The sequence below is a fragment of the Amia ocellicauda genome, chromosome 9 (genome assembly GCF_036373705.1).
Source record: "Amia ocellicauda isolate fAmiCal2 chromosome 9, fAmiCal2.hap1, whole genome shotgun sequence".
Lineage (NCBI taxonomy): Eukaryota > Metazoa > Chordata > Actinopteri > Amiiformes > Amiidae > Amia > Amia ocellicauda.
The window spans coordinates 38,113,127-38,138,342 of record NC_089858.1 but is presented as its reverse complement, the minus strand read 5'-3'; the positions used below and the strand labels follow the sequence as shown (position 1 = coordinate 38,138,342).

Here is a 25,216-nt window from a genome sequence, read left to right as displayed (position 1 = left end):
CTAGTAGTGTATGTTGTAGTTAACTGTGGACACAATGTGGTACTCCTGCAGATGTAAATATCTTCCAGATACACAACTGGAAATATCCAATGACAAACAAGTCAATGACAGACTTCACAGGTCACCTGACAATCAGAAATGGTGAAAATGTAAATACAAATAAAGACAAAATGAACACACACTGTGTCACATCTGTGTACAACTTAAGGCACTTAGAAGTTCATGTTCTGATGCAAAGCAGTTTATTTATAACCTGAAATTTCACTAGTCGATTATGTTCATTAAGGTTGTTGGATTTTTAAGAGTTCATAAAATATCATCAGCGAACAGATTAATTGTTTGATTAAGTGCTTTTCTTTTAATCCCTTAATGTATTTCTCCTGTTGAATGGCTGTGGCTAGAGGTTCTATAGCTGTAATAAAAAGAAGAGGAGATAAAGGGCACCCTTCTCTAACACCCCTAGAAACTGAGAAGGATTCAGAAACTTTAAAACCAGTAAGAAATTGGGGTAACACTTCATAATAAACTCCCCATATCCAAAAACTACTGCTGTATTCAGGACACCCACTGATTCTTTCTACGGCACACTGGTTGCTGATTAAAGCCACGCATATATTAATTAATCTAATGGAGCATCATTTCAGAACTGGGTTGAAATAAAATGCCTAGAATCATAGTACAATAAAAAGTATTTGATGAATCGATTATTAATTGGGAAGGAAGGCGTTAATAAAGTGTTTATTGCTTACATTTATAGTGTTAATTTTGAGAGTTAGAACTTGCTTGCAGAATCGCATTAATTTGCTGAATAAATACTCAATTATAAATGGCTTTAGTAACATTGACAAAAGCATTTATTAATGGTTTAAAAAGTGATAGTTAAATCCTTAGTAATGCGCTTTATAAACTAGAAATGGCATAAATAAAGTGTCTGTTCATGATTCTAACTTAGTCGTTAATTCTTTATAAATTAGTTCTTCATGATCTGTTAAAACTTCATAAAGCATTTATATGGGGACCTTATTAAGTGTTACCGAAATTGGCTTTGTATAGAATTTTTATCCATACTGGAATGAAGATCCGAAACTCATCTTTTCCAATGCTTTATAGTGTCAAGGGACAAAAAAACCAAAGGAGATGGATCTTGTTTTGCTAGTAACATTAATAATGTTCCTAATGTTATCTGAGGAGTGTCTCTATTTAATAAACTTGGTTTGATCTGGGTAGATAATTTTATGAATGACTTTCTTTAATCAGTGACCCATATTTTGGTTAATATTTTTCCATCAAATTTTGAGAGAGAAATTTGAAGAAAATTTGCATATTCTAATGCATCTTTGTTTGGTTTTGGTAGTAATGTAATATCTGCATTATATCCTGATTTCGGTAATTGTTTATATTTGAATGCATAAGCCTGTATTTCTTAGTTGTTTTTTCTGCTTTGCTGTGCAAAAATAAATAATACAACACCCCCAATAAATGCTTACAGAGCATCCCATAATACATCTGAGGAGTTTTTTGAAATTTTGTTTATTATCAGGAATTCCTAAATTTCTTAAAATGTTGTATCCTTGTTCAGGGAATTGTTATATCTCTATCATGACATATTATCTCCTTAGTGTTTGAATATGTAATTGTTATAGGGGCGTGGTTGGAAATGTGAATACTTTCAATCTGTGTATATATAATGTTCTTAGTTATTGATTTAGATATAAAAAATAAGTCAATTGTAGAAAAAGAACAAATGTGTAGTCTTTACCTGTAGGGTTCAATAGTTACCAAAATCTTTAATTTGTAATTCTTCATCATATTAGAAAGAGATTGAGAGTTGTAATCTAATATCGTCTTATTTTGGTTAGACCCATCTCATATAGGATCAATAAATCACCTGCTAGAATTTAGGTAAATTAAACAAAATTAAAAATTGTATTCTGGTATTTGATCCCCTGCTGATTTTGTTCATTTGCCCACTGACAAAGAAATGATCAGTCTATTATTTTAATGGTAGGTGTATTTTAACACTGAGAAACAGAATAACAACACAAAAATCCAGAAAAACGCATTTCAAAAAAGTTATACATTGATTTGCATGTTAATGATGGAAATAAGTATTTGATCCCCTATCAATCAGCAAGATTTCTGGCTCCCAGGTGTCTTTTATACAGGTAACGAGCTGAGATTAGGGGCACTCTCTTAAAGGGAGAGCTCCTAATCTCAGCTCATTACCTGTATAATAGACGCCTGTCCACAGAAGCAATCAATCAATCAGATTCCAAACTCTCCACCATGGCCAAGACCAAAGAGCTGTCCAAGGATGTCAGGGACAAGATTGTAGACCTACACAAGGCTGGAATGGGCCATTAATAAAATAACATTAGTCCAGTAGACTACTTTTTATAACCCGTTTCTTCTTTCATATTTCATGGATTCAATTTCAGAATTTAATCAATTGGATGCAGACTTTATGGACTGCCACCTATAAGTAAAATTATTTAATTTGTAATCATTTTGTGTTATTAATTTAGCTTCCTTTCTGAAAAAAAAAAAAGTAAATCTCTGTTCTTTGCTGTGAAAATTTACCTTGGAAGCCAAGCCAACATCAACAACAAAGACCATAGAATACTGATGAAGCTAACACTTTTACATTTTAAACTGCGCATGAGTCACTATTGGAATTACCAAATGGTGTCACTTTTGATTGGCTTCCATAAATGTTAATAACACTGCTCCTGGCTCTTGCTTTTGAAATGTACATATTTGTAAGAAAAACAATATTACATTAAGCATTTTAAACAGTTTATGCACTGTTTCAAACTGTATAACAAAAAAAAGAGAACTTAAAAGCAACCTTCCCATATATCAGTTCTTTCACTGCATGAGCTCATTATTTGCATAGCAGAATGTAAAGGTTTAAATGACTTCACGTAATTGCATACTTTATCATCTAATTTTGTTTAAAACCTATAAATGTGTTACAAAATGCTTGGATATTAAATAAAAATTAAAAATATATAATTACAGATTTGATTTACTATATTTGTAAATTATTACCTGGTATAAATAAGCATTCAATTCAAGGCTGAACTCTTCTTACATTTTTCAATAGTCTATTGCATACACTTAACGACTTAAAGGCAGATGTGTGAATTCGTTATTAAAACATAGATATTGGATTAAAAATAATGTGCAAGTGATTATGGAATTGTATCATTGTGCACATAAAAGTACAGACATGCAGACTTTAATTGTTTGAACAATTAATTTTATTTTTACAATAAACAGATATTCAATTTGACATGTTTTTTTAAGGTTGTAAGGATTAGGGAAATTATTCCTGCACTGGGTACAAGAGTGTGGTCTCTCTCCCGTGTGAATTCTTTGGTCTGAATCTTTTTTTGACGGCCAGAAACTCTTCCCACACTCAGTGCAGCGTTATGGTTTTCTCCAGTATGAACTGAAGTGTTTTGTAAGATCACCAGAATGATTCAAACATTTTCCTCACTGGGTGCAGAAATCCGGTCTCTCTGCAGTATGAATGCACCTGTAGGTTTGAAGGTTTATCAGTTTATGGAAACTTATTGCTCGCAGTGGTTGGGCTTCTCTCCTGTGTGGATTCGCAAATGTGTCATAAGGTTTGCTGCCCGAGTGAACTTTTTCCCACATTGGGAGCAAGAATAAGGCCTCTCTCCTGTGTGAATCCTCTGGTGGGTCTGAAGTTTTCTTGACAGACGGAAACTCTTCCCACACTGGGCACAGCCGTATGGCTTTTCTCCAGTGTGGATCCTCCAGTGCTTTATGAGGTCACCTGAATGACTGAACCGTTTCCCACACTGGGTGCAGCAGTGTGTTCTCTCTCTAGTATGAACTTGCTTGTGTCTTTTGAGATTCGATGCCTTACTAAAATTCTTGCCACACTCAGTGCAAGAGTAAGGGTTTTCTTCTGGACAGGCATAGCGAGGTGCTTTCCACTTTTGGGTGAGGCAGTGTGGTCTGTCACCTTTATACATCCTCTGGTGCATTTTTAGATTAGCTAACTGACTGAAACCTCTTCCACAATGGACACAGCAGTGCAGCTTCTCTCCAGCTGGGGAACACTGGTGTATTTTATGGTGTTGAGCGCTAATGAAATCCTTACCACACTGTGTGCAGTGACTGGAGCTGTTAGGGTTTCTACTGGACTTGGGTGCACTCTCTTTGTCTTGCGGACATCTTTGCTGTAGTGACAGTCTCTCCACTCGAACAGAGCAAGATCTCAGAATCCTCCCAAACTGCAATGAAGGAGGCTTTTGTCTTCTACTATCCTGGCCTTTCCCGTTTTGCACCTCCTGCATTAACTCTAATGAAGCTCTGTTCTCTTCACTGGGTGTAGACTGCAGCACAGTCTCATCTTTAACAGTGATGGAACCCAAATTGTTTGCACCTGGATTGGAGCTGTAAGATCTTAAATAGGGCCCCTGTGCAGCATTCCTATAACCTTCTTCATTGGGAGTGCACTGTAGCTCAGAGTGCTCCTCTGTAGTGTGACCAGACTGGTGCTCTGGTTCTGTGACATCAACTGAACTCAGTTGGTCTACATTTATCTTACCGTCCTCTTCTGTTATGACGGATCCTACTGCACTGAGACTCTCTGTAATGTCTTCTGGCCCCAGATTATCATCTCCTTCTGTACTATGGTCAGATTGTAACACATTATGTCGGTGTGTCCCATTCTCAGGCTTTGCATTCACTGTGGTTCTTTGCTGATCAGTAAGCTCCACTTTTCCCTCTGTGGTTGTGGATTCTGAATCCTGCCTGATAATGGAGCCAATTTGTTCCTCTATGCACTGCTGCTCAGTGGGACTCATTTTACCAGTATCAGCAACAGGAGTGACAGCTTCAGGAAGAAAGACAAGAGAGAGAGAATGTTTACAGCCTGAGCATACCACACAGTCAGGGCCGGTCTTAGTCTTTTGGGGTCATAGGTGAGGTTTGATTATGGGGCTCCCCACCTCACTGCAAAATACTTTAGTGGTGCAGTTCAGGTAAAAAAACACCCACACCAAAAATGCTCAGTACTGAAAATACTATATTTCACCTGCATTATATTGCACAGTGCATATTCAAAAACAAAATTAAATAAATACAATACTATCAAAAATCATTAGCTGATAACTGGCAAACTACTGTAGTTAGCTAGCCTTCTGCCAGTTGCCGTCCAAATGATGATAATGATTAGATACATTATCATCATTTGGACGGCAACTGGCAGAAGGCTAGCTATCGATGTGATGTGTCACATCACCAACATTTTCAAAAATGAGATTATTATTTCTTCTGATTGAGGTGGATTATTGCTTTATATATAATTTGTGAAGATTATGTTAATTCCTCATAAAGTTAGGACATGTTAAAGTCCCACTACATGTACTACAAAACAGAGAAAATCACTGTTAAATTTCCACTTGACATTCACTTCATACAACCTTTAGCAATATACACCTATATCCATAATTTATACATTTAGCATGCATATCCCTGACATGTGTTTGACCTCACTCGAGACGCTATGCTTGAGTCACAGATTAAGTGCCCCTCTCCCTCTCAGGTTTACATGGTCTTAGTTTACTGCACTTGGGATGAGCTGTGGTTTCCTGTGCCTTGTTGTGTAATACTTTGTTTGTCACTGATGGAGCTACAAAGACGTGAATAGAAATGTTTTATAAAGTTAAGATTACAACACAATGTACAGCACTGAACAGTGCACAACAGACCCACAACAATATAGACAGCATAATTTTATGTCTTTTTATGAGAGAATCCATGTAAAATAATGCAAGTACTCTTCAAGAAATGTCCAGTTTAAAGAACTTACACACTATATTTGATAACTTCCAAAATTGAAAGTTAAGATGTTTTAGTATCTGAAAACACTGAAAACTCAAAATCAATTATATTATTTGACTACTTTTCCATGTGTTTTTCTTTTACCTTTCGCAAACATTTAATGCATCAATGATCAAATTGCAGCAGCATTTAGAACTAGTCAACAGGTCATTAATTTTGTCAATGCTCCTTAACATGTGGTTAGCTAGTTATCTGCTTACCTGGTATCTTGTGTTGATTTAAAAGCTAACTGCAGATTCCAATTGAAAATTAGTTTGATAATCCTTAATAGCTAGTTTGTTGCATGCATCGAGGTCACATACAAGCATCACTCGACAACAGATGAGGTGAAATAAATAAAGAATAATGACTAACATACCTCTACCTTGCGCCTTCTTGTGCTCGTCCTCTTTTCTGCACCCTACAGGTATGCTCTTTAAAAAGATGCCATCTATCCCTGCACCTCATAGCACTGTCGCATCAACAGCACCTCTGTAACCTGCGCCTAACCTTCCCCCTCCCTCACTAATCCAAGTTTTAAGGCTCACCACGCTCGCATTCGACATATCGAGCGCCTGCGTACAGTCCATATGAACAGTGACAAAATGTGTGTTGTATTGGCTATGTACTCCAGCACATTGGATTTGAAATTAAACAATGACTACAAGGTTAAAGTGCAAATTTGAGGGTATACACATCCATAAACGGTGTAGGGTGTAGGAATTACAGCCTTTTATATACATAGTCCCCCCAATGAATTAGAACAAAGAGTTAGGATACAATAAATGTCCAATAAAGAACAACACAGACACTGCACATGGTAATGGAAACCTGTAACAGGTTAAGTAAATATCCCTTCTCAGAGTTCAACAGTACAATGGGGACAAACTTATTGTAAAGCTGATGTCACAATTACTCGCAAACTATTACTATCTAAAACCAATGTAATAATGCATATAATAAATTTTCCGCCAGAAAATGGCATAGGCATGATGTTTGGTTTCAGTTTTGGGGGTGGGGGTGGGTGTATCTGTAGTGAATGAGAGCAACAGGGTTGGGGTGGTGATTGAGAGCGCGGGCAGAGTGAGAGCAAGGGTGCAATCATGCATTTGTTTGCCAGACAGCACCAATTTTGGCCAGGATATAGTTGCGGGAAATTCTGAATGAAAAATACATGTATACCCCACTTTGCAAGACCCTTCTCTGTATGGATTCATTATAGCCCACATTTATTAAATTAATGTAAATTGTAAAATCATTAAAACATCAAACGTTAGCAAAATTGTAATGCAACTAGGGATGTCACAATTCATCGAGTAACTCAAGTAATTCGATAAAAAAAAATCTTCGATTACAATTTACTGCCTATAACAGTGGTTCCCAAACTGGTCCTGGGGGACCCCCTACCCTGCTGTTTTTTGTTCCAACCGAGTTCTCAATTACTTAATTGAACCTTAATTGAAGTAACAATCTGTTTAGATTTTACTTTTTAAATTGTGTAAGAAAATAGTTGTTTCTTTGTTGTTTTTGGAATTAATACAGAGGTTTCTTAGCTAATGCACATTTATCTCAGCTAACACACAACAGAACGTAAATTACATTCCTACATTGTTTTAAAAATTAACCCGTTTTATTAACCGTAAAAAAAAAAAATATATATATATATATATATATATATACACACACACACACACAGTGAGGGGAAAAAAGTATTTGATTCCCTGCTGATTTTGTACATTTGCCCACTGACAAAGAAATGATCAGTCTATAATTTTAATGGTAGGTGTATTTTAACAGTGAGAGACAGAATAACAACAAACAAATCCAGAACAACGCATTTCAAAAAAGTTATACATTAATTTGCATGTTAATGAGGGAAATAAGTATTTGATCCCCTATCAATCAGCAAGATTTCTGGCTCCCAGGTGTCTTTTATACAGGTAACGAGCTGAGATTAGGAGCACTCTCTTAAAGGGAGTGCCCCTAATCTCAGCTCGTTACCTGTATAAAAGACACCTGTCCACAGAAGCAATCAATCAATCAGATTCCAAACTCTCCACCATGGCCAAGACCAAAGAGCTGTCCAAGGATGTCAGGGGCAAGATTGTAGACCTACACAAGGCTGGAATGGGCTACAAGACCATCGCCAAGCAGCTTGGTGAGAAGGTGACAACAGTTGGTGCGATTATTCGCAAATGGAAGAAACACAAAATAACTGTCAGTCTCCCTCGGTCTGGGGCTCCATGCAAGATCTCACCTTGTGGAGTTTCAATGATCATGAGAACGGTGAGGAATCAGCCCAGAACTACACGGAGGATCTTGTTAATGATCTCAATGCAGCTGGGACCATAGTCACCAAGAAAACAATTGGTAACACTACGCCGTGAAGGACTGAAATCCTGCAGCGCCCGCAAGGTCCCCCTGCTCAAGAAAGCACATGTACAGGCCCGTCTGAAGTTTGCCAATGAACATCTGAATGATTCAGAGGAGAACTGGGTGAAAGTGTTGTGGTCAGATGAGACCAAAATCGAGCTCTTTGGCATCAACTCAACTCGCCGTGTTTGGAGGAGGAGGAATGACCCCAAGAACACCATCCCCACCGTCAAACATGGAGGTGGAAACATTATGCTTTGGGGGTGTTTTTCTGCTAAGGGGACAGGACAACTGCACCGCATCAAAGGGATGATGGACGGGGCCATGTACCGTCAAATCTTGGGTGAGAACCTCCTTCCCTCATCCAGGGCATTGAAAATGGGTCATGGATGGGTATTCCAGCATGACAATGACCCAAAACACACAGCCAAGGCAACAAAGAAGTGGCTCAAGAAGAAGCACATTAAGGTCCTGGAGTGGCCTAGCCAGTCTCCAGACCTTAATCCCATAGAAAATCTGTGGAGGGAGCAGAAGGTTCGAGTTGCCAAACGTCAGCCTCGAAACCTTAATGACTTGGAGAGGATCTGCAAAGAGGAGTGGGACAAAATCCCTCCTGAGATGTGTGCAAACCTGGTGGCCAACTACAAGAAACGTCTGACCTCTGTGATTGCCAACAAGGGTTTTGCCACCAAGTACTAAGTCGAAGGGGTCAAATACTTTTTTCCCCTCACTGTAAAATGGAATGTTAGTTTTACCAAAACAGGTGTAACGCTAACAAATCATTAAATTGATTTGGTTTATTACTATTTCATTATATTCATTATTTTTAGTTAGTTATTAACAACTGATACATTTTTTGTTTGTTAAGAAGTATTTTCGTTATTGTTAATATAATACAATGGTCTCCATTTAGAACAGATTTTGTTTAGCATGACTTGTTCTGGGACCTCTCTCTTATGCAAAGAGAGGTATACCTTACTTCATGTGCTCATAAGTGCTGAAGACTTCACTTATTATATTTGAATACTGCTTGATACATATTTTGTTTCTTGTCTTGGTTGTATCATCAACCTAAATCATGCATCCTGTAGAAATATTAAAAAGTAAAATAAAAACATTTGGGTTTTGAGTGTTTGAATGCATATCGTCTGGGTTGTTTATATAAAAAAGTTCAATATTTTCAATCAGGACAAAAAAAAAAAAAAAGTGTATACCAGATTTCTGAACAAACCTTTGATCATCAATTGTTCCTGAATGTCACTGCTGTCAAAGTCCTCTTCAGATGCCTCCTTCTTGACAAGAAGGAATTCAGGCATTTCCTTGTCTGCTTCTCTAGACTGTAACAGAGGGGTAAAGTTGAATTATGTGTTGATTGTATAGCAAAAGTGCAGAGCAGCTCAAGAGATGAATACAATGTTGCAATTTGCATAGCGCCAACCCCCACCAGAGTGGAGCATACAACCTACAACCCCCTCCCCTTGACTTCCTTAGTTTTTTTTTTTTAATTCTAGCTTGCTCAGGGTTTATCTTTTAGATTGTTTTCTAATGTGATCTGGTAACACTGTTTTACTGGATTGCACATTTTCATTTACATTTTGCAATACACATATGTATAATTACAGTAGTGTGGAAAGTACATTTCCTCAATAAAATTATAATTCTACTGTGCATTTCTACTGAAAAGTGTCATCATTCTTTCTCTTTCATGACTGTTTACTGACTTTCTCTGTGAACTGGACAGGATACAGTCCCGTAATTTCGTCTTCAGTTACCATAGACATGGGCTTTCCAGCTTTCCAAAGACTGCTGCACCATTCTTTATCGAAGACCTTTTCCACCATGGGAAATGTCCCTACGTTTGGAACTGTGGAAATTATTTAAAGAAGGAAAAGCTGAAATTCAGGTTGTGCTGTATGTTGGAACAAAACTGAGTGACTTCATACATTTAATGATGACTTGGCAAGGTGGGTGACAGCCTTCCACATAGATTTCCCTTTTATATCACCATAGATGATATAACCAGACAGCCAACTGACTTCAATTAATATTAACTTAGCAACACGAGTCAACAATAACATTTAAATAATGAACTTTCTATGCTTATGGGTTGATAGCAATAAAGGTCCCTATCCACCTGAAAACTTTATCAATTTCCACTTATAACAACTATTGCTTCTCATGCATCAAACATTTGTGGAAAAAAATCATGTTCACTATGGAAAATGCAAGAGAATTTTGCAGGACTCCATACATCACAAGATAAAAAGATCTCAAGAAACAAGAGAAATGTGTGAGTATACATAAACGCATACATTATATACTGTATGTATGTACATATTACATGTATATCCAATCATATAATTAGGAGTACATTTGTCCAGTTTATTTTCCTTAAAAATCAATTACGTTGTGCTCTAGTCTAGTGTAACTCATTAAATTAGTCAGATAAGCCGTTACTGATTGGTAACTGTAAATCTTCAATTCAGAAAAACTCTTATAATCTTTTTAATACCCAAAGTGCAACAGAATGTACAATATTAAACATATTTTATGTTTTTGATAAACCAACATTAAGTAATATGAACATGCATATGCTTAAAGGGGAACTGCACGCCAATCTTTTTTATTTAAACTCTGTTAGCTGTACTACTATACTAGGCATCTGACCCAGGATATGCGGCATTTCAAAGAAATTCACAATTTTGTACACGTTTTGGCTCACTTTTTCTCTGTATGGGTATCCCCATTTTGGTTTAAAAAGAGGTTATGTACAAACGTGATGTAGTTACGGCCCGGCCTGCCTTGGCTAGCCTGGTGTCTACAAGGCAAAAGGTATTAAAAGATAGTAAATGTGTTTGGATAAACCAATAAGCTGAATTAAGTGAATTATATATTAAGATTGTTTCAAAATATATATAGGCCTAACGACCATGTCAGGTTTTAACCTCAGGGAGTGACTGTCTGTGCACGCACTTATAATTTGATCCCTGTTCATCCCAGAGAGAAACTGGGGGGAAATACATAACTTTAAATATATATAAATATATAACTTAATCGAAATGGTTAGTTATTTTACATGTGTTAAATAGTAACGAAATTGTATTTTAAATAATATATAATATTGAACACTGGGTTGAAAATCACACAAAATAAATGTTTTTTACAGTTAAATAATTATTCACATGTCTAACCATTACCACTTTATTTAGTATGCTATACATACATAGCCCACATACATAAACAAATTATTTTAATATATAATATATAGCAGTACAGGTATACCAATATTCAAAACAATTTATAATAAGCTTCAACACTAAAGTTGAGACAAGAAAGTTTGCTTTCAATACACTTGAAATATTTAAATTTTAGCACTGGAAACACTTGTTGCTTTTCATTCCAATAAAGCATTTCAAAGTTTGAATGTGTGTGTGCCCAGAGAGAGGGGGAGAGAGTACAGATTTATTTTATGGGACATTATTGGTTAACAACATGCATTTTAGCTGGCATTTTGTTTGTTTGTTTTCCCCCATGTTATAGATCTTTAGATGACAATTATCTCATTATTTAGATCTTTCTTCTCCATTTTATTTGTTTTCGTTTCAAAAACGTGTATTAGCTCGCGGCACTTGCAAAATTGCCCCATCTTTAACAGGACATTGACTGGTAAATTACTAGCGATCTTTTGGAAAGGGGAATAATTTTACTTCCTGCTCCTCATCTAGATCATGGTCTTTGTCTTTCTGACGGCGTCCACTATGTGTGAGCAGCCAAAACCCATAGTGTGGCCCCAGTAGGGGCCAGTGTCAGACACACACCCAGCCTCACCGCACTGCGGGGCCGCACTGACGTCACTGATTGTCTGCTACAGAGAAAACGGTGGCCGTCTATGTGTTCGTTGTCCTAAATATATATTCACTTCAGACTATTTTCAGCATATTTATAACAATATATACAGCTAACATAATCAAGATAAAAAATGGGGTGCAGTTACGCTTTAACATGTCCGTTTCGTTTTCTTTGCGGTATAGGCCTACCCATTGAGGCGTTTAAATTAAAGTCGAATGCACGATTACAACGAACATGCTTACATTCAGTTATTAATTAAACAGAAAATATATAATCACCCCAACGCTGTTAACAAGTTAACGGTGCAAAGTAACTCACCAGACACACGTCCTCTCAGGTGAGCGCATGCGCCCCCATCACAGTGCGCAGAGGGGCGGCAGTGCCCGGCACCAGCACCTACCCCTGTCTGCCCACATACCAGTCTCTGTTTCAAGCTGTCGTTTTCTATCTTAATTATGGTCATTTCCACCTCCAAATCGGCCAAACAAACCTCGAAAAGTTTAGTAATTTCACAAACAGACTGTTTGACAAGACTTTCCATGACAGAGCCGAGCTGGGATCGGAAAGTCATCGCAAAATCAGTCAGTCCCAGACACAGACGTGTATATCGAAAATGCGTTGCCGTTTTATTTTAAATAGAGAGAAAGTTATTTGTCTTCCAACGAAACTGTATTTAATGTTGTCAAAAGCAGCCCAGCCCGCCCACGCCCGGCTTACACAGACAGGGATGTGCTTCCGGGGTGTAAGATCAGTTCCCCGGCCCATTTCCGGTTCCGTCTCAAATTTACAATAAAAAGCCGTGCAGGTATGTTTTTAAAAATATATTGAACTCGGAACTGTGGCAATACACAGGATTTTATAATTACGTTTTAAAGAGTATAATTTATTTCCCTTTGGTAAAGTGGATGCTGATTATGAAAAAGTGTAGCCTATGTAAACGAATGCTTATCAGCGACATAGCAGACCAGTTCGTATCCCAGCGGCGACTTCCGTTTCATATTTCTGTACTTTTGCGTGAAAACTTTTGACGAAATCAAATAAAAAACGCGAATTGCCTGTAATTTATTAATATAAAAGGTCACTAGTATTCGTTCATTCATATTATTATGTGCAAAGACAATGGCTTACACCATGTATATATTTTTTATTTTAAAATTCATTCGAGTATAATAAACCCATTAAATACATACGTTTACAAATATGTGCATTTGTATTACATATACTAGTATTATTTTATACTATCTACTTTACCGCTGGGCAATAATGTAATCTACTCCTGTAAAATGTAACGCAGTTTCCTGCCACTATATCCAGTGTATTCCAGGCAGGCTGGTATATAATATGGGTAGATGTGTGTGGCAGGCTGGTATAACCTCAGAGAAGTTACTGCGCCCATAAGAAGTGCAACAATTGTTCAGTACAGGTGCGTGAGTCCTTGGAATATGTCAAAAACGAGGAAAAGCAGTCGCTCTTTAAAAAACAGGAGACGTTTTCCAAAATGCCAAATACAAAATGATATTTTTAATTGATCTTTATACAGACATTCAGATCAAAGGTGCTTTAAAAACAAAAATGCGAAATTAAATTAAAACTTGCAAACATTTCAGTCACATCGGGTAAATTGCAATGAATGTAGAGAGTTACTATGGAGCTCTGTACTAAGTTTTGTATACTCTTAAAAAAAACCTAGTTATTTACCTCATATCAAACAACCATTTGCAAAAACAGGTTTTATATGGAACCCTTTAATAGCAAAGAACCTTTTTCGTTCATAAGGGTTCTCAGAGTAGGTGCTGTGTATAAGTGCGTTATACACCGATCAGTCATAACATTATGCCCACTGACAGGTAAAGTGAATAACACTGATAATCTCGTTATCATGGCACCTGTCAGTGGGTGGGATATATTAGGCAGCAATTGAACATTTTGTCCTCGTAAGTTGATTGTGTTAGAAGCAGGAAAAATGGGCAGCGTAAGGATCTGAGCGACTTTGACAAGGGCCAAATTGTGATGGCTAGACGACTGGGTCAGAGCATCTCCAAAACTGCAGCTCTTGTGGGGTGTTCCCGGTCTGCAGTGCTCAGTACCTATCAAAAGTGTCCAAGGAAGGAAAAGCGGTGAACCGGCGACAGGGTCATGGGCGGCCAAGGCTCACTGATGCACGTGGGGAGCGAAGGCTGGCCCATGTGGTCCGATCCAACAGACGAGCTACTGTAGCTCAAATTGCTGAAAAAGTTAATGCTGGTTCTGATAGAAAGGTGTCAGAACACACAGTGCATCGCAGTTTGTTGCGTATGGGGCTGCGTAGTCGCAGACCAGTCAGGGTGCCCATGCTGACCCCTGTCCACTGCCGAAAGAGTCTACAATGGGCACGTGAGCATCAGAACTGGACCACGGAGCAATGGAAGAAGGTGGCCTGGTCTGATGAATCACGAGTTCAAGGTGTTGACTTGGCCTACAAATTCCTCAGATCTCAATCCAATCGAGCATCTGTGGGATGTGCTGGACAAACAAGTCCGATCCATGGAGGCCCCACCTCGCAACTTACAGGACTTCAAGGATCTGCTGCTAACGTCTTGGTGCCAGATACCACAGCACACCTTCAGAGGTCTAGTGGAGTCCATGCCACGACGGGTCAGGGCTGTTTTGTGACCTACACAATATTAGGCAAGTGGTCATAATGTTATGGCTGATTGGTGTATATATATATATATATATATATATATATATATATATATACACTCACCTAAAGGATTATTAGGAACACCATACTAATACTGTGTTTGACCCCCTTTCGCCTTCAGAACTGCCTTAATTCTACGTGGCATTGATTCAACAAGGTGCTGAAAGCATTCTTTAGAACTGTTGGCCCATATTGATAGGATAGCATCTTGCAGTTGATGGAGATTTGTGGGATGCACATCCAGGGCACGAAGCTCCCGTTCCACCACATCCCAAAGATGCTCTATTGGGTTGAGATCTGGTGACTGTGGGGGCCAGTTTAGTACAGTGAACTCATTGTCATGTTCAAGAAACCAATTTGAAATGATTCAACCTTTGTGACATGGTGCATTATCCTGCTGGAAGTAGCCATCAGAGGATGGGTACATGGTGGTCATAAAGGGATGGACATGGTCAGAAACAATGCTCAGGTAGGCCGTGGCATTTAAACGATGCCCAATTGGCACTAAGGGGCCTAAAGTGTGCCAAGAAAACATCCCCCACACCATTACACCTCCACCACCAGCCTGCACAGTGGTAACAAGGCATGATGGATCCATGTTCTCATTCTGTTTATGCCAAATTCTGACTCTACCATCTGAATGTCTCAACAGAAATCGAGACTCATCAGACCAGGCAACATTTTTCCAGTCTTCAACTGTCCAATTTTGGTGAGCTTGTGCAAATTGTAGCCTCTTTTTCCTATTTGTAGTGGAGATGAGTGGTACACGGTGGGGTCTTCTGCTATTGTAGCCCATCCGCCTCAAGGTTGTACGTGTTGTCGCTTCACAAATGCTTTGCTGCATACCTCGGTTGTAACGAGTGGTTATTTCAGTCAAAGTTGCTCTTCTATCAGCTTGAATCAGTCGGCCCATTCTCCTCTGACCTCTAGCATCAACAAGGCATTTTCGCCCACAGGACTGCCGCATACTGGATGTTTTTCCCTTTTCACACCATTCTTTGTAAACCCTAGAAATGGTTGTGCGTGAAAATCCCAGTAACTGAGCAGATTGTGAAATACTCAGACCGGCCCATCTGGCACCAACAACCATGCCATGCTCAAAATTGCTTAAATCACCTTTCTTTCCCATTCAGACATTCAGTTTGGAGTTCAGGAGATTGTCTTGACCAGGACCACACCCCTAAATGCATTGAAGCAACTGCCATGTGATTGGTTGGTTAGATAATTGCATTAATGAGAAATTGAACAGGTGTTCCTAATAATCCTTTAGGTGAGTATATATATATGTGTGTGTGTGTGTATTTATGTATGTATATTAATGGATATATATATATCATATATGTCTGCTGTTTATATATATCTTTGTTTTATTTATTAGGGGGAATTTTGTGCATTTTTTTACCATGTCCCTCAAGTACGGACTGGGGAAATACATTTGTTTGAGAGGATATTGTGTTTGTTATCTGGTCTGTTTGATTGTTTTGACTGTCACGACGTCTATTCAACCTGAAAGCAACGTATATTTCGACGTTGATGAATCGTTACCAAAACCACGTTGAATAGCGGTTGTATTCTTGTTGATCCACGTAGCAACTAGATGTCAACCACAAAACAACGTTGAAATTACGTCGAGTGCCTGCTGGGCTGTCTGTCTGTCAAGCCAGACACTGAAAGAATTACTTTGGAGAGGTCTCTGATCTAGCTTTGGATTTATTTAGATGAACATGATGCTATAAAAAAATAAATATTAAATATTAAAATATAAATGTTTTTTGGCTCCCTCATATATAAGTCCCACACAAGGGCCCTGGGTGAGGTTTTCTACTGTTTTCCTGAACAATAGATTTCTGAGTCTTAAACAGGGGACTGCAGATAAATTACAAAATCTTCCCCTCCAAAAATCTTCCCCGCTGGAGAGAAAAGTCCCAAAGGGTTCTGGTAACAGCTCTCCTCATGTTGCTGGAAACACTGAGGATTATAACTGCACAGGTGCGATATGGGCAGATGAGGGAGCTGCTGCGTAGAAAAAAGGATAAAGCAATGGGTCAATGTGCAATGTGTAGTTTAAAAAATAAGGATTTCCTGTCTTCTTGCAATTACAACTGAAGCCAGTCAAACTGAAGTCACTTTTTACCCTTTTTCCTGTTCATTTCCCCTTGTGTTGTTTAACAAACCAAAGTTAATTTCATTACCAAGGGAAAACCATTAAATTGAATTTTCACTTTTTTCAGTACTCAAGGTCATGTATGTGATTGGCCCCTGTATTTTAAAATTCTACAAAAATGTTATATCTCTGAGAAAGAAGGTGTTTGAGTTATGTGTGTTCACATTAAGATAAAAGGGGACTATTTAATTCACCTTGCGAATGAGCTAATCAGACCAATTTATATACTGGAAGCTGGACTGAAACAAAAGCCAGACGACACTGCAGCCCTAATTAGAGAGCCCTGGATTAGAGTTGAACTTGACAGAGAGGATTAAAATAGGCTTCAGTAACAAGTTGTGCACTCTCAGAAGCTCATCTCCACTTGTGTTTGTTCAGTTGATCACCATCAGAGAGCTGAATACACCTGGAACATCAACCAGAAGAGTCTGTGTCTTCAGATGTGAGCCACCAGCCAACAGGTAATTCTGACCTTTCTGGGACATGACCCTTTGATATTGATCACTTCAGTGGCCAACTTTATTAATCCAGAAAAGTGAGCATTCATTCATTCACCAGAGCAAGTTCAACAAAGTGAAAAGCACTCTATTGTTGTAGTTATCCCAGACACCTTTACTGCGGCCAGTATTTTCACAAACACGTTTGAATAGCAAAATTGAACCAGTAGCACACAAGTGTAACTCAGTTCTGGTCTAGTCTGACTGGGTGAGAATAATCTTGTGACAGATGTTGAAAAGTAAATTGTTGCCAGGCTAGTGTTAATCCAGTGGACCTGTGACTGAGACTAACAATGTGTTTTCTGCAGCCTGAACCATTTTGCTGAGGAGAGGACACAATTCCACACAGTCTGGATGGTAAGGATTGTTTTCTGAGTTGATAAACAACTTATAATACATTATTGCTGCTGTCTTTGGAAATCTGTTTTAACATAAATGTACATTTGGTCGGGCCTAGAAAGATGTAACTTGCACACAGGCTTGCACAAAACATCCCCTTTTCCCAGCAAGACTAACAGCACAGTTAACAGATAACATTAATAAACATGTATTCATAATTAACAATTATATTTTAGAGGTGTGATCTTGACACTCTATTACGATACTGTATTCACTGATGTATTCAAAGCAATGGGGAAGTTCTACATTTTATTTGATTTTATGTTTACTAGAGACAGCGTTTCAGATCTGCTCTCCCCATTAACAATGTCCTCTTGGTCATGTGACAGGATGGGCCCAAGACTGTTGTGCCCCAGAACCCAGGATTGCAGGACTCTGTGATTATCAATATGCCAGGTACTTTAGGAAAAGCCTTGAGCCCATTTCTATCGCTACTTGAAATGCTTTACTGAGAAAATCAATTCCTGGTCTGAAAGGAGCGATTGGACAGATTCACAGGAACTGAATAGTGTTTGCATGGGACTGGGAGGATCCAATGGGTGGACTTACACTGTGGACCGATCTGCCACATGATGTCAGGCATGTCCCGATCTCAGAGGACAGACGAGGCCCCCCCAGATGGCAGGCAGGCCATCCTAGAGGGAAGACATCCTGATCTTCATGATGCTGATCATGTTATTTTGCCTGGAGGGGGGGCAGGCATTAGGCTTGGGCCTTTAAGCCATGGACTCCTTGAGAGAGTAGGGGGCTTTTCATTTGAAAAGCATGTGTCCATTCTGTAGAGCACTGCCTGGGCTAAAGAGCCTGTTTTATATCCGAGTTCTCGTTCAAATATGGAGTGGCATTAGTTGTGCAGTGTTGCAGAGACGCAGGTGTGCAGCGCATTGCAATCTCTGTGTGAGAAACTGTAATGAGTCCAAGAGATTCTGGGTTTTTGACAGTAGCTCTTCTCTCACCAGTTTCTCAAAACTTTTCATAACTATGGAAGTCATTAAGGACCTTAGGATGTGTGTTTTTTGCTGTGGGGACTACTGTGGCCTGTTTCCATAGGATGGGCACTTTCTGCTGCCTGAGTGATATATGGAAAATGTCACAGAATACTGGTACTAGTTCCTCTGCCCAGGATCTGAGCAGATGACCACCTATTTTATCTGGCCCTTGAGATTTTTTTTACTTTACTGTGTTTGAAAGTCCTAATCACACTGTCCTCGTCAACAACACCCTATACAACAATATTTTCAGCAAGAGCAGACGGGGCCAGGGGATCCTCAGCAGCACAAGCATGTCCTCATTTGGGACAATGTGAGTTGGTGGTGCCATGCCCATCCCAGGTTTACACTTCTCTATCTCCCACCCTATTCTCTATTTCTCATATCTTGTAGCCAACAACATTTAAAAGAAAAACAAATAGATAAGTTCTTGGAAAAAAAAAAAAAAAGTTGGTTCCTTAATAAGTTCTTTATCCAATTTTATATTTAAATTAAACCCCCTACTGTTTAAAATAATGAAAAGGCTCTGATCTAGGAAATCATTATTTACATTATGGGTCCACTTAAGTAATTAAGAGCTCAGCTGGAACGAAAACCAGCAGGATAGAGGATCACACAGGGCCAGGGTTGAGAACCAGAGCACCAGAGCATGTGCAGCTGTTTCTAACTCATTACAAATATGTTGTCAATGTCAATAAACGAAAATGTATTTTATATGTAAAAAACTAAAAGATGTGTAGTTATGAACAGAGCTTTGAATAGTTCAGTTACAAAAGCTGTCTATAAATTTTGTGATTTTTTACTATCTGTTCCACTAAGTACAGTACTACCCATAGTTAGTACATAGCAGGAGTAAGAGTTAGTCCCCTCAGTCTCCTCTAGAGGGAAGCAGCAGTTCTGTTGGGCTTCATGGCAATGGATACATTTTTCAGTCTGCTGCAGTCACACTGGTTTTCCATTGGTTGCAATGGGTATTTAACTTGCATACTAGTTTAGTACTGAGCTTAGTACTGAACAACCTGTAGTGTGTTATCCAGTGCAGGACAGCAGTGATGCCTTTCAGTCACTAGAGACTCAAAACTCAATACCTGTCGAAGCATTACATTCAGTCACTTTTGAATAATCAATGGAAAACTGAGGAAACCATAATGTGGTTTCACATGAATTAAATGAATTATGTATCTATTTATATACAAAAAATGGCAATGGCCTCAAGGGCAACATCATCAACTTTTGCTTCGTGTAAGTGTAAAATAAGGAAATGGATCGGTTTTGTCTGCAACATTGTACTTCGGAGTCAAGATTTAAGTCTTCTTAAACCAGAACAGCTTCTCTCAGAAGAAATACATTAAAAATAAAAAAAACATAAAAACCTGGATAAGTTTCACATAAAACTAACCACACCATCTTCTATGTCCAGGTTGTCCTCCAAAACTCACCAGCCGAGCAAGGGCATTGGTCAGCGAAGCAACCAAGATGCTGAAAACAGCCCTCCAAGAGCTGTAACTGAGATGTGAGTAACTGTGTATGAGTCAACAATAGCTCAAGTACTCCATAAATCGGGGCTGTATGGTAGAGTGGCGAGGAGGAAGCCATATATAATTATATAGACAGGTGACAAATTAAAGGACAAACCAACATAAAGTGTCTCAGTAAGGTGTTGGGCACCACGAGACACCAGAACAGCTTCAATGCTCTTGGCACAGATCGTACGAGTCTCTGGACTCTACTGGAGGGATGGACACCATTCTTCCAAAAGATATTGCCTCATTTGGAGTTTTGATGATGGTGGTGTAGAGTGCTGTCTAACACGTCGGTCCAGAATCTCCCATAGGTGTTCGATTGGGCTGATATCTGGTGACGGCGAAGGCCATAGCATATGAATCACATCATTTTCATACTCATCAAACCATTCAGTGAGCCCTCGTGCCCTGTGGATGGGGGCATTGTCATCCTAGAAGAGACCACTCCCATCAGGATAGAAATGTTGCACCATAGGATAAAGGTGATCACTCAGAATAACTTTGTCATGATTTGCAGTGACCCTTCCCTCTAAGGGGACAGGTGGACCCAAACCATGCCAGGAAAATGCCCCCCACAGCATAACAGAGCCTCCGGACCCCCTCACTGTAGGGGTCAAGCATTCAGGCCTGTACCGTTCTCTTGGTGTCGCCACACATGCACTCGGCCCCTTGTTGAGAACACTAGCAAGTTGACCGTCTTTGTGACTGAAGCTCCGGCCATTCGTGCCACAATAATCACCACAGATGGGATGAGGTTTTATGGGTTGGTGAGAAAGGGACCTGTAAGGGGATTGATCTTTATATTACCAGGGAAACTGGTGAGGTAAAAATGCATGTAACTCCTGTGAAACACACTATCAGAGACTGAACTTAAACAAATTCCAAAACTAACTTCAAACATAAAGACAACCGGCTTGGAAACTGCAAGGTTCTGCTTAATAAATCATACCTTTATTATTATGGGAAACCAAAAAAAAAGCTCAATATGGATTTGTTTTCCTTTTTTTCTCATTCAAGTATATGCATACGTAACCGTTCGGCTGGCAAAAATGTGTATCCTCATAAAACAGAGGAACACAGCTCATTAGCACCATAACAACAATAATAACAAAAACAAACAAACAAAAAATATAGATATATAATAAATTCACAAAATAATGAAATATCCTTACACTCCTTACTTATCCTTTGAAAAATGTTTCATAAAAATACATGGAAAAATCAACAGTCAAATCCCTGACTTTTACAACAATAAGTTATTCATAAATGCTTGCTGTAACAGATGAGATTGTTGATCAAAGGTAGGAAACTATTAGCAACACTGATTGATGTGTGTGGTTTTATAAAACATCGTAATAATAATAAACAGGTTATAAAAACTCAAAAGTGTAACAGAGGCACTGCGGTTTGAATGCAAAATATCCTTTTCTTTAAAATGATTATTTATTGTTTGCACCCGATCTCTGCACCTTTATAAACAAATGACCAAAGATTGTGCTTCTATATTACATCATTGGCATATGTTCTGACTCATCTCAGCATTTTCCTGATATTTGATACACCTGAGGATCAATCTTATTTTTGCCATTTTGGCAATTTTGACTATGTCATTGGCCCACATGCACTTTCATCTTTAGGAATCACCCCAATACGCACACAATTTAATACTGAATAAGATGGCTGGTGACAGTGGTATCCCAGAGGAACGATGGCGAAACAACACTCACCCAGTTCTCTTATAATACTGTTCTCAATTGTATTCAGGCTTGGGTAGAACTGGCTCCGAGAGAAGCATTAAGCTGCAGTAGTGTAGTTTAGTGCGTATTGGAATGAACTCCACTGAGGGCCAATAGGAAACTTTAATAAATGATTATTTTTTCTGAACTACAAGAGGAAAATTATAGTACTTGGTTTGCGGGAAATTTGGAAAAAGGATGCAAAAGATGCTGTTCTTGATAAAGATGTAATACCATCTCGTGGATCAGTGTGGCTATTACACATAAACACTGTAATCAGAACATTTATTATATAGTTTCACTGAACGTATGGAAATATAATGAGCAATGGCTCTTTTCCCTGTATATTATCTCTAGATGGCATTAACAAGTTTGTTTTCACGAGGTATATATTTGGAATATTCTCAAGAGTGATGCATATACAAAGGAATATAAAACCTTAGTGTAACATATGTTTACAATACTGTAAACCCATAAAGGGACTGCTAAAATGTAATTTTTTTCTACCTCAGATGCTAAAAGAAATTGATCAGGATTAAAAGCTCAGTCGAATGCCCTGTATAATGTAGCATAATGGAGGTTGGTTTGAGGTTAAATTAATTCATGTATTAGATGTCAGTTATGTATTGTATGAGATCTGAATTGATTTATCTTTAGATGTTGAGCTTCCATGCAGAGTTGTGGAGCTTTGGAAGCTTAAGCAAACAAACAAACAACAAAAAAGTATATTTTCACTACTGCACTAATAATCTTTTTATGTCTGAATGACTCACATACCCTATTTGAAAACTGACTTTTAGCTTACAAATGTGCATTATCCCTCCATTTTATTTTAGAATTCTTTAGTATGTGTGCGTGTGTATAATATATATACACACACACACTTATACAGAGAGAGAGAGTCTTCATAGTGCATCTTATTTTAAAAGGCAAGAAGAAAAAAGCATTCATTGTGAATTTGCCGATGATGCACCTTTCTTGTCGGGGGCATTGATCTGTCAGCTCGAGCAAATAAAACTGCCACGAGGATAAATAAAACAGGGGCGCAGTTTGGGTTTGTATATTGAAGGATAAAGCACAAGAAGGTTCTGATTACATGATGTTAAACAAGTGGAAATGTGTCTGTCTGATGCTGTTTCTTTCGTTTTCTTTTCTTTGTGTGGAACGAGCACCTCTGACTTGCAAATGAGCAAGAGGGATTGTGCAGAATTGGTGTAGGGACAGAAAGAGGCTGACCCATCTTCTAGTGGTTGGGTTGGTCTTCAGCTCTTCTTGTCCTTTTACCTATGGGATACCTGGTTGTTAATGAGTCCTGGAAAGGTGTCCTCAGTTTCTGCACTGAAAGAGCCACCTGAAAAAAAAGTAAACGGAAGTAAAACTTAGATGTCATGGTCACAAGGAAAATAGTTATTCTTATTTATTTTTTTATATGATATGAAATGGTTTACACCCTCTCTTTCAAAACCACCCCAGAGACCCTCCAAACAATGTCAACAGAATTCATACACCATCTTATTTTGATGCGCTATCTTAGTTTGAAAACGAGGCTCGGAAAGCAAACAAATATTCTGGCAGACAGTTTGCCGAGACAGACATGGCAATCTGGTAAAAAGATATTGAGTATTTACCAAAAATCACTCGGGTGGAAATAGATAAGTGGGCAGATGAAGAAGGGGGAATTCCAAGGTCAAAGCAGAAGAAGGGGTACAGTGATTGGATTGAGGGTTACATGCATGATATCGTGATAACGAAGCCGTTAAAGGCCATGTTTGCAAAGGGATTGGACACACACAGACCCACACACAGAAAAACAGACAACTAAGCGCCGGGCCTATGTGGTTTTCTGTGGGAAACACTGCCATCTTAAATAACTATACCATAGCTTGTCAAGTCTTATATACACTTTCAATCAATGAGGAAAAATGAACCGCCATACAGAGTGCATGTTTTAATTAGCCTTTTTGAATTTTAGCATTGGAACTGGCTTAATATTTAAGGAGCAACAATTATATTAGTTAAGAAGACAATACATATCTGCAATTTTTATGAGACTGCAAAACAGGCTTTTTTTTGCAAGTTTAATTGTGATACTAGCAAAATGTAGTATGCTTAAATCTTAGTGAAAACAAAGAAAAACTAAAGAAAACTAAAAGGATTGTATAATAATCATACAGTGCTATTTATGTTTTGAAGATCCCATCCTAAAAGTTAATTTTAATCTATGTACATCAGATACATAAAAAAAAATCATATAACATAATTTGCATAAAGATGACTGTATTCTGGGTTTATACTTCAGTACAAAAAAAAGTCTACACTATCCTGGTCAGGACATTTACTGCTTAAACCTGATTAGGAGAAGGAGAGCTATTCTTCAATGTGAATTGTCTGCATGTTGTCTCAAATCAGCCTGGAGAGAAATCCAGACCATCTTGAAACAGCATAAAACACTGATTGTCAAGCCTGGTCTTCGGGAATCTCTGTCTTTTCTTGTTTTCATTGCAACGGAGCAGTGAATTACCTAGGCTCCCTGAATCAATTAACTCATGCATTTGCTTGATTAATTTTTTCAGAAATGTTCTTCGCCCCTTAAATATACATGAATACTCACCCTTCACCAATTCCTGGGTTTTATAAATAGGGTTTATTGATTCAGGAAGCCTTTGGGCTCAGGCAAAACCAGAATATTAAGTGTCTGTGTATTATTATTCATTGTTGACTTATGAGGAATTGTTTCAGTGGCTACAGGGGAGCGATTTATTTATTGAAGAAATTGAGGCACTGAAAAGACAATAGCATCTCTATTTACAAAGGATAGTTCTGAGAGCAAACAATCAAAACAAAAAAACATAAAAGTAACAAATTAATAAAATGATTCCTTTTAAACATTCAGTAAACCTAGGAAAAGAGATATTTTGAATGAAAACAGAAAGAACATGTATCTCTCATATGAAAACTGAATTGTGTGTGTGTGTGTGTGTGTGTGTATATATATATATATATATATATATATATATATATATATATATATATATATTACTGATTGAGAAACATTATTAATATTATTTGATTAACTATACATGCATTAAGAACTTTTATCTGTTGTCATTCCAGTATTTTTGTTGTTGTTTTATACAAACT

At 38.2% G+C, this 25,216-nt stretch overlaps 2 protein-coding genes and 1 long non-coding RNA gene across 4 annotated transcripts in view; 1 reads left to right on the top strand and 2 right to left on the bottom strand.

Moving 5' to 3' along the window:
- Positions 1–3,285: 3,285 nt before the first annotated feature.
- LOC136758299 (uncharacterized) lies at positions 3,286–12,796 on the bottom strand. Of its 2 annotated transcripts, none has more exons than XM_066712546.1 (4): positions 12,403–12,796; positions 9,957–10,099; positions 9,467–9,572; positions 3,286–4,873 (listed from the first exon to the last, which is right to left on the bottom strand). In XM_066712546.1, the coding sequence occupies exons 1-4, from the start codon at positions 12,653–12,655 to the stop codon at positions 3,576–3,578; spliced, it is 1,800 nt and encodes a 599-aa protein (XP_066568643.1). In that variant the 5' UTR covers positions 12,656–12,796; the 3' UTR covers positions 3,286–3,575. The 2 variants fall into 2 exon arrangements, with proteins under 2 accessions (XP_066568643.1, XP_066568644.1); XM_066712547.1 differs by having other exon boundaries at positions 10,008–10,099.
- A 4,488-nt stretch (positions 12,797–17,284) lies between these two features.
- On the top strand, positions 17,285–18,225 carry LOC136759423 (uncharacterized). Its single transcript, XR_010820025.1, has 3 exons — positions 17,285–17,392; positions 17,737–17,785; positions 18,157–18,225. It is a non-coding gene; the product is annotated as an uncharacterized LOC136759423 (long non-coding RNA).
- A 3,043-nt stretch (positions 18,226–21,268) lies between these two features.
- loxl2b (lysyl oxidase-like 2b) overlaps positions 21,269–25,216 on the bottom strand; it is a 50,110-nt gene continuing 46,162 nt past the window's right edge. The window contains exon 14 of the mRNA XM_066714414.1: positions 21,269–23,426. Coding sequence (XP_066570511.1) covers positions 23,356–23,426 — 71 coding nt within the window. The 3' untranslated portion in view covers positions 21,269–23,355. The remainder of the gene's footprint in view (positions 23,427–25,216) is intronic.